This window comes from Entelurus aequoreus, linkage group LG13 (assembly GCF_033978785.1).
Source record: "Entelurus aequoreus isolate RoL-2023_Sb linkage group LG13, RoL_Eaeq_v1.1, whole genome shotgun sequence".
Lineage (NCBI taxonomy): Eukaryota > Metazoa > Chordata > Actinopteri > Syngnathiformes > Syngnathidae > Entelurus > Entelurus aequoreus.
The window spans coordinates 48,994,085-49,004,037 of record NC_084743.1 but is presented as its reverse complement, the minus strand read 5'-3'; the positions used below and the strand labels follow the sequence as shown (position 1 = coordinate 49,004,037).

The window sequence follows — 9,953 nt, the reverse complement described above, 5'->3', positions numbered from 1 at the left end:
TGTCGTTTTTGGGGTTGATTGTGGAGAGGGGGCAGGTTAAGCCAGACCCAGCTAAGATCCAAGCGGTTGTAGACTGGCCCACGCCGTCCTCTAGGAAGCTGCTGCAAAGGTTTCTGGGGTTTGCTAATTTTTACCAACGTTTTATTAGACTTCAGCAAAGTAGCCCAACCTTTAAATAAATTAACGTCCTCCAAGGTTCTTTTTGTGTGGTCTTCGGAGGCTGACCAAGCTTTTCGACGCCTTAAATGCCTCTTTACCTCAGCTCCTGTGTTAGTTCACGCTAATCCTGATCTCCCATTTTTTGTTGAGGTGGACGCATCTGACACCGGGGTAGGGGCGGTTTTGTCACAGCACTCTAGTTCTGATCAGAGGCTGCACCCCTGCGCCTTCTTCTCCAAACGCCTTTCGCCTGCAGAGAAGAACTATGACATCGGGAACCGAGAGCTTCTTGCAGTGGTCCTCGCCCTTCCAGAATGTAGGCACTGGCTTGAGGGTGCCAAACACCCCTTTATCATTTATACTGATCATCGAAACCTAGTTTACCTCCGCTCTGCCCAACGCCTCAATCCCCGCCAGGCCCGGTGGTCCCTGTTCCTTACCAGGTTTGACTTTTGTATCACTTTTCGCCCGGGCTCACTCAATGGTAAACCTGATGCCTTGTCGAGGATGTTCTCTCCTCCTACAGAAGACACTCCCCCAGAGACTATCCTTCCTCAGTCCCGGATTTTGGGTGCAGTACAGTGGGAGGTGGAGAGACGGGTGTCGGAGGCTATCAGGGACTCCCCATCCCCAGCTGGATGTCCTCCTGGTCGCCTTTTTGTACAGAGAACCCTCCGTCCAGAGGTCTTGTCGTGGGCTCACACCTCGAAGATTGCTTGCCACCCAGGTGCCAGACGCACTGAGTTCCTGCTCACTCAGCGGTTCTGGTGGCCTACCGTTCACACTGACACTAGGAAGTTTGTGGCTGCATGCCCCGTCTGCGCCAGAAGCAAGGCTTCCCATCAGGCTCCTGCGGGGTTGCTGCAGCCCCTTCCCATCCCCTCACGTCCATGGTCGCACATCGCTCTGGACTTTGTCACTGGTCTACCCATCTCCAGGGGGTTTTCTGTCATCCTCACCATAGTCGACAGATTTTCTAAATTCACGCATTTTATCCCCCTCCGCAGACTTCCCTCCTCCCTGGAGACCGCCAAGCTTCTGGTCAACCATGTGGTTCGACTTCATGGGATCCCCATGGATGTGGTGTCAGACAGAGGTCCTCAGTTTTCATCCGCTACATGGAGAGCTTTCTGCAACTTGTTAGGAGCCATACCACCCACAATCGAATGGACAATCGGAAAGAGCCAACCAGGACCTAGGGGCGGCCCTGAGATGCGTGTGTTACCAGCATCCATCATTGTGGTCTACCTATCTCCCATGGGTGGAGTATGCCCGTAACACCCTAATCTGTTCATCTACCGGCTTGTCTCCTTTCCATGTGGTGCATGGCTTCCAACCTCCCATCTTCTCCTCTCAAGAGATCGAGGCCACTGTTCCCTCCATGACTGCCTTCCTGTGCCGTGTGCACCGTGTGTGGCGTGATACCCGTGCTGCCTTGTCGCGGACAGCCAAACGGAACCAGACCATGGCTAATCGCCATCGCAGACCATCTCCCAACTACAAACCCGGCCAGAGGGTTTGGTTATCATCAAAAGACATTACACTATCAGGAGAGTCGAGGAAACTGGCACCTAGATTCATCGGACCATACGAGGTGGAGCGGATGATAACTCCCGTCACAGCTCGACTCAAGGTACCAAAGTCCTTCAAATCATATCCTGTCTACCGTGTTTCCCGCCTAAAGCCCGTCGAGTCGAGCGACCTTAGTCCTCCACCTGTGTCTCCCCCTGCTCCTCAGCAAGTGGAGCCTTCACTGTCAACACCATTCTGGATGCTAGGAGGCGAGGCAGGGGGGTGCAGTTTCTGATCGACTGGGAGGGTTACCCCCCAGAGGATCGCACTTGGATTTCACGTTCCCTTATTATTGATAAATCCCTAATTTCTGATTTTTATCATAGATTTCCCGGTAAACCAGGAGGTCCGCCAGGTGGCGTCCGTTGATTAGGGGGGGAATACTGTCACCGCCTGCTGCCACCTTGTGGTTTGTACGCTTAGTTTTCCCTTGTTGGTGCAGCAGACCTGGCTCTTAGTTTTTGTCTTCCTCAGAGTTCCTGTGTTTTCCTGTGGGCGGAGCTGTAAGACGTGCACAGCTGTGTCTAATCTCACCAGCACTACTTTAGCAGCACCTGGTCGGCTGGATGGCACTCGGCTATTCCACTCCTTGACTGATGGTCTGAAGACTCCTATGCTCCTTGTATTTTTTCCTACGTACCATCTTGGCTATTTCCAGTGCCATCCAGCTGGGTATGTACGTTGATAGTTTGCACGTCTTGCAAGTCCAACCCCAGTTTAGTTAGTTTGTATATTAGCTTTTGTTCTTTTTATCACGGTGCTCTTTTTGCACCGTCACTTTTTGTTATATTCTATTTTTGGATCATTGTTGTGATTGCTACTTTTGTTAAGTAAAGAACTATTTACTCTCAATTCCATCTGCATCCTTGGGTTCCTCTTTTCCACATTTAATTGAATTGTGACAAATAGCCCATGTTTCAGAAGCCTACTCTTAGCTCCAACAGATATATGCTTTGAAATGTATCATGTGCTCACCCGGCCCCTTCAGTCAAATTTCAAAAGCCCTTGTGGCCCCTGAGCCAAAAAGTTTTCCCACCCCTAGACAGATAATTTATCAATAATAATGAATTTAATTAAATTAATGAAATTTATTTTAAACATTATGCTTTTTTTGAACAGCTCAACACAAAAAGGACAAACACAATGACAATAATAAAAATTGCCTGTTGTGTGTTGGTGTCTTGCCAAATTTTGCATTTTGTAGAAATACGTAATTTCTATTCCTGCTTTAGGAGCACTTGCATTCAGAGGAGGAGCTACACTTCCATGTTTAGATACCAACTTCACGCATTGATAACACAAAATGTGGATGGTTCTGATCATGCTCTGATTCATTTTGTACCGCTTGCCCTTTTGGGGTCACGGGGGCTGGAGCCTATCCCAGCAGTAATCTGTGATTTCTACCTGAATGAATGCTTCTGATATTCTGTACATTACATGTTGTACAAGTTAATGGACTTCATATTGCTGCATGACAATGTTTTAACATTCTCAATTAATAAAATGTAATATTCAGCCTGCTAATCATTTTACAATTGAGGACTCAACCACAACATGCTATAAAATAATGTACACTGTATTTAACACAACTTGAGAGTTGATAACACAACTTGACAGTTGATAACCACACAACTTGAGAGTTAATAACACAACTTGACATACACAATATTTCAGCCAGAAAAACCCCCACCGCCACCATATTTCTCAACTGAAGTAATAGCATTTATTTAGGTGCAAAAATCACAGAATAACATTACAAAACATCTCTGACAAATAAGGATGGGTACTGTTACCATTTGAATCGATAAGGTAGCGGTTGCCAGTACCTGGGAATCGATACTGGTACTCAACGATACCAATTTTTGGTACTTTTGTGTTCATGTGGTAAAATAAAGGTTTATTTATGTAATAATTAAATCTTGAAATGTTTAAATGTAACATATTTGTATTTACACTACCGTTCAAAAGTTTGGGGTCACCCAAACAATTTTGTGGAATAGCCTTCATTTCTAAGAACAAGAGTAGACTGTCGAGTTTCAGATGAAAGTTCTCTTTTTCTGGCCATTTTGAGCGTTTAATTGACCCCACAAATGTGATGCTCCAGAAACTCAATCTGCTCAAAGGAAGGTCAGTTTTGTAGCTTCTGTAATGAGCTAAACTGTTTTCAGATGTGTGAACATGATTGCACAAGGGTTTTCTAATCATCATTTAGCCTTCTGAGCCAATGAGCAAACCCATTGTACCATTAGAACACTGGAGTGATAGTTGCTGGAAATGGGCCTCTATACACCTATGTAGATATTGCACCAAAAACCAGACATTTACAGTTAGAATAGTCATTTACAACATTAGCAATGTATAGAGTGTATTTCTTTAAAGTTAAGACTAGTTTAAAGTTATCTTCATTGAAAAGTACAGTGCTTTTCCTTCAAAAATAAGGACATTTCAATGTGACCCGGTAGTGTATCTTTGTCGATCGATCATCAAAAATATCAAAACAATATCCAATTATTTGTATAGTAACATGTTTGCAATTGTTTTACACATTTCTTCAACATAAAAAAACTTAACAACAATGCAGTGTTATTTTGTTAGTATTGCACAAAATTAAACCTGGCTTCATGTACTCCTTTCTTTTTCAATCCGGAAAAATATGTGCTGGGCGTCCATGGAGGCAATTAACTTAAAATCACATCGCAAAATAGTATGGAGTAAAAATTAATTTTTCATAATTATTAAACTACAAATAAAAGTGAAGCAATATCTTCACATTAACATTACAAAGTACAGTACGAGGAACCGAGATGATTATGCAAGTTGAACTATTGCTAGTTAAAATGCAAAGCTAACGTATTATTGTACAGTAGTCTTTTTACCTGGAGCAGACGTAGAGGATAATGATATCGCTGTTATCGTCACCAAATGTTAACGCCATTTCTTCCCGTGTTGTTGGCTGCAGCCGAGTCGCTAAAGGTGCCAAATGCGGGAGTTGCAGCTGTGCACCTAACTTGGCAGTCAAAATATCTGCCCTCTTCCGCCATGAGAAAAATGCTCTGTTTAACCAGGTGCTTCTTCAGATTGGAAGTATTCCCGCCACTTGCCTTGATTTTTACGTCACAAATATTGTAGCGAGCGTAATCTGCATCGGCTTTGCATTTGGAAAAAACGAGTCACATTATCGAGCGTTTTCTATTTGGGATGGTTGGCTTTTTGTGGGTTGCAAGATTACTAAGAACATGTATGCTTCGAAATCGCCTGTTTTCCTCTCAAGTGCTAACGAGTACTCGTCACTCGCGAGTGTTAATTCAAACAGACGTGACGTCACACGCAACCCAGCCACCGAAACATGGCGCTGCTGGATCTTATGTACAAAACCCAAAACCAGTGAAGTTGGCACGTTGTGTAATTCATAAATAAAAACAGAATACAATGATTTGCAAATCCTTTTCAATGTATATTCAATTAAATAGACTGCAAAGACAAGATATTTAATGTTCGAACTGAGAAACTTAATTTTTTTTTTTGCAAATAATCATTAACTTAGAATTTATTGGCAGCAACACTTTGGAAAAAAGTTGGCACAGGGGCATTTTACCACTGTGTTACATGGCCTTTCCTTTTAACAACACTCAGTAAACGTTTGGGAACTGAGGAGACCAATTTTTGAACCTTTTCAGGTGGAATTATCACCCATTCTTGCTTGATGTACAGCTTAAGTTGTTCAACATTCCGGGGTCTCCGTTGTGGTATTTTAGGCTTCATAATGCACCACACATTTTCAATGGGAGACAGGTCTGGACTACAGGCAGGCCAGTCTAGTACCCGCACTCTTTTACTATGAAGCCACGCTGTTGTAACACGTGGCTTGGCGTTTTCTTGTTGAAATAAGCAGGGGCATCCATGATAACGTTGCTTGTATGGCAACATATGTTGCTCCAAAATCTGTATGTACCTTTCAGCATTAATGGTGCCTTCACAGATGTGTAAGTTACCCATGTCTTGGGCACTAATACACCCCCATACCATCACAGATGCTGGCTTTTCAACTTTCAGCCATAACAATCCGGATGGTTCTTTTCCTCTTTCCACGACGTCAACAGTTTACAAAAATAATTTGAAATGTGGACTTGTCAGACCACTGAACACTTTTAAACTTTGCATCAGTCCATCTTAGATGACCTCAGGTTTCTGGGTGTTGTTGATAAATGGCTTTTGCCTTGCACAGTAGAGTTTTAACTTGCACTTACAGATGTAGCGACCAACTGTAGTTACTGACAGTGGTTTTCTGAAGTGTTTCTGAGCCCATGTGGTGATATCCTTTACACACTGATGTTTTTGATGCAGTACCGCCTGAGGGATCCAAGGTCACTGGCATTCAATGTTACGTGCAGTGATTTCTCCAGATTCTTTGAACCAGGGAAGTCTGGGCTTCCCTGCTTAGGCTGCTGCCACCGCGACCCGACCTCGGATAAGCGGAAGAAGATGGATGGATGGATGGACTTTTATTTTATTTTGTCGTAGTAGCACCAGGGACTTCCTCCCTGGTCAACTCCCTTTGCTTTCACTTTATCGAATTGTGCATGCAAGTGACGTTGAGGCCACATTGGGGCCAAATTGGGGCCTGTGCGCGTTTTCACTGGAGTCTGATTTTTTTTTTAAATCACATTTTACTTGCAGTGTAAACAGTCAGCTCGGGAAAAATCGGATTTGGGCCACTTTGGCCTGCAGTGTTCATAGTCATAGACAGCCCTAAATAAAAGTAAACCCAAATGTAAATCCAAAAGCTCGACAAAAAAAATTATTGTACTTTGATGAATTTTCTAGTCCAGTCGCCAGTTGGGTGGGCAATTGCCAGCGCTGTATAAAAAAACACCTCCCAAACGAATGGCTCACAACCAGAAATCGGTTCTCAATGTTCACTTCCAAAAGCCATTCAGAAGACTCTGTTTGCAAACGGCACATCTCTACAATTTATGCTGAGCCATCGACTTGGGTCCTTAAGTGAAGCCTTCCTGTTTACACACACACGTGCACACACACACACACACACACACACACACACACACACACACACACACACACACACACACACACACACACACAAAGAGAGCGCAGGAAACATGATACTGGATCTCTGACTTGAGTTACTGTTGATTAAGTGACCTCGCTCCGAGCCTCAAGCCGCACCTGTGATTGCGGCTGTTGGTCGATGAGTCACCTGATAACATTTTCTGCATCTTAACCCTCCTTGTTCAGAAAGCCCAACTGTGCACTGCTACTGCGCCTTAAGGCCCTCAATCTCTGCGTCTATCACCCTTTCACCTCTGTCTCCACTGGGACACTCTGACCAACTGTTCATCCCAATCTGGGGGCGGGATGCAATTTAACTGACACGTCTGCTTATAAAGAAGAGAGGCAGGGGAAAGAGCGGCTCCAGACATCAATAACGGGGGATGCCTGTGTGGCATTGATTATACACGAGTCATCATCTGAGTCCTGAGCCAACTCATGTTCCACTTGCGTTAGCCCATTGGCTTGGATTGAATGATGAATTACAGATCAATTGTTGGATAAACCTCCATTCTGGATGCCAGTGTCAGCCTCTTATTTCTATTACGTTCTATCTCGGTGGGCCCTTCCAGGGTCTTACACGACCCACTGTGTCTCCCCATGGTTCTGGTGCCCTATCTGGTTTCTATTGCATTAGCCCATGAACTTTATGCCCAATTACAGAGGTTAAAAATCATTTGACATTAAAAGCAAGGTTTAGGTACAATTACCAGCAAATGCCCCCATTGAAGCATGATAACATTTCTTCCAAACGGTGGACTTTCACTTTAATCCATATGCCCCTAAGCAAGGCAATGTAATTATCCAGATGACTACAGGAACCTTTAACCAGTGATGACAAAGCTACCTGGAAAATGTAGTAAGCTAAACTACAAGTTGCTCTTGCTAAAATGTGTTCCATTTTGTCCACCAGCGATGCTGAGCGTTCGTTACGTCTCGTCTCGATTACTGTAAGGTGTTATTTTCGGGCCTCCCTATGTCTAGCATTAAAAGATTACAGTTGGTTCAAAATGTTGCTGCTAGACTTTTGACAAGAACAAGAAAGTTTGATCATATAACGCCTATACTGGCTCACCTGCACTGGCTTCTTGTGCACTTAAGATGCGACTTTAAGGTTTTACTATTTACGTATAAAATACTTAACGGTCTAGCTCCATCCTATCTTGCTGATTGTATTGTACCATATGTCCCGGCAAAAAATATGTGTTCTAAGAACTCCGGCTTATTAGTGATTCCCAGAGCGTTTTCTATTCGGGCTCCAGTACTCTGGAATGCCCTCCCGGTAACAGTTAGAGATGCTACTTCAGTAGAAGCATTTAAGTCCCATCTTAAAACTCATTTGTATACGCCTGCCTTTAAATAGACCCCCTTTTAGACCAGTTGATCTGCGGTCTCTTTTCTGCTCTGCACTGGCTCCCTGCGTGGAGAGGTTATCAGGTGACCACAAATGATGTCGGGACCCGGAGTGGACCACTCATCTGTGCATCAGTTGGGGACGTCTCTGCGCTGCTGACCTGTCTCCACTCAAGATGATCCCCTGCTGGCCCCACTATGGACTGGACTCTCACACCATATATTTATATGTATATATATATATATATATATATATATATATATATATATATATATATATATATATATATATATATATATATATATATATGTCTATATATATACACATATATATATAGACATATATATATATATATATATATATATACACATATATATACTTATATGTATATATATATATATATATATATATATATATATATATATATATATATATATATATATATATATATATATATATATATATGATGTCACGTTATCGATGGGAAAATGCGTTTTTAGACAATATGATTTGCCTGAGCGGCTAGGAGACCCTGAGAGTAAAAAGCAGTAGAAAATAGATTAGAAAGGACAAATTGAAAAAAGGATTCGGCCCGCGGGTTGTAGTTTGGGGACCCCTGATCTAAACTTTACCGCTGTCTGTATTTTTTTCTATACTTTTATTGTAATATTTTCAGAATGTGTTTGTTCTATTTTTGGTCAAAGTAAGACAAAGAAACCAATCTGAAGTTGTCTTTATTTTTTTGTTTTACTTCCATGATTTTAGTAGTCCGGCCCGCGTGTGTTTAGATTTTCCTCCATGCAGCCCCTGAGCTCAAATGAGTTGGACACCCCTGATGTACAGTATTACAATATATGTAACAGCTGCGGCAAACAAAAAAGGGCAGCATAAAATAGAGAGTAGCTCTAGCAGAAAATAGACATCAGAAACAAAGAGAGGTAACTAACATAGAAGCGGTCGGACAAATTAAAAAAAAAACTTGAGACTTCCCGCGGGCCGTATTTTGGACGCCGGTGGGCCGTAGTTTGGGGACCCCTGATTTAAAAGATTATATTTGATGGTAAAGTTATTTGGAAAAAGTGGCAACATGCAACAAACGCTAGTTTTCCAGTGTTCAAGATAGTTTAAATTGATCATTTAAATTGTGTTTGTGGAGGGAGGTGTGGCCAGCACACTTGCAGGAGCAAAGGTCACCGCCTCTGTCTATGGTGCTGAGGACGAGCACCATCGGATAGGGGCGGGGCATGTGCTGACGGCGAGACACAGCTGGCAGGTGATTAGATTTCACAGGTGGTACGTGTTAATCTAATCATCTGTTGTCTTTAACAGTAAGCGGCCGAGAGCAGGAGGGTGATCGGATACGGAGGTGGCTGAAAAGTCACGTCCTGCTGGAGAGAAATCTGTGAGAAATTCTATGGACATTAAAACATTGTTAAAAACTGCAAGCTTGGCTCCTGTGCCGTGTATAATAGTGGAACGGATAGGAAGCAACTTCCACAGTGTTTATTAAATATGCTATGAGATCAATGTATAGGACACTTTGCCTGATAAAAAAAAATATGTATTGTACAATTAATATCGTCACACATTTTTCTATCCTGGGTGGCAAAAAGCATCCTTTCCAGAGGAGGCTAAAAGTAAACACACTCCAATCCTCTCTCTAATGAGTATGTGCCAAGATGATAATTTCTATATTTTATTCATGCAGCTGCCTGGTGTGTGCGTTGCACCACTCCCAAAACATGAGCCCATCGTGTGGTCCCTATCCATCACACTCTCGTTACAGCAACACCGTAAA

At 42.9% G+C, this 9,953-nt stretch overlaps 1 protein-coding gene across 1 annotated transcript; it reads left to right on the top strand.

Annotated features, from left to right (window-relative positions):
• The first annotated feature begins 564 nt into the window (after nucleotides 1-564).
• On the top strand, nucleotides 565-1,966 carry LOC133663026 (uncharacterized). Its single transcript, XM_062067206.1, has 4 exons — nucleotides 565-1,052; nucleotides 1,167-1,298; nucleotides 1,608-1,792; nucleotides 1,844-1,966. The coding sequence occupies exons 1-4, from the start codon at nucleotides 641-643 to the stop codon at nucleotides 1,964-1,966; spliced, it is 852 nt and encodes a 283-aa protein (XP_061923190.1). The 5' UTR covers nucleotides 565-640.
• The last annotated feature ends 7,987 nt before the right edge of the window (nucleotides 1,967-9,953 follow it).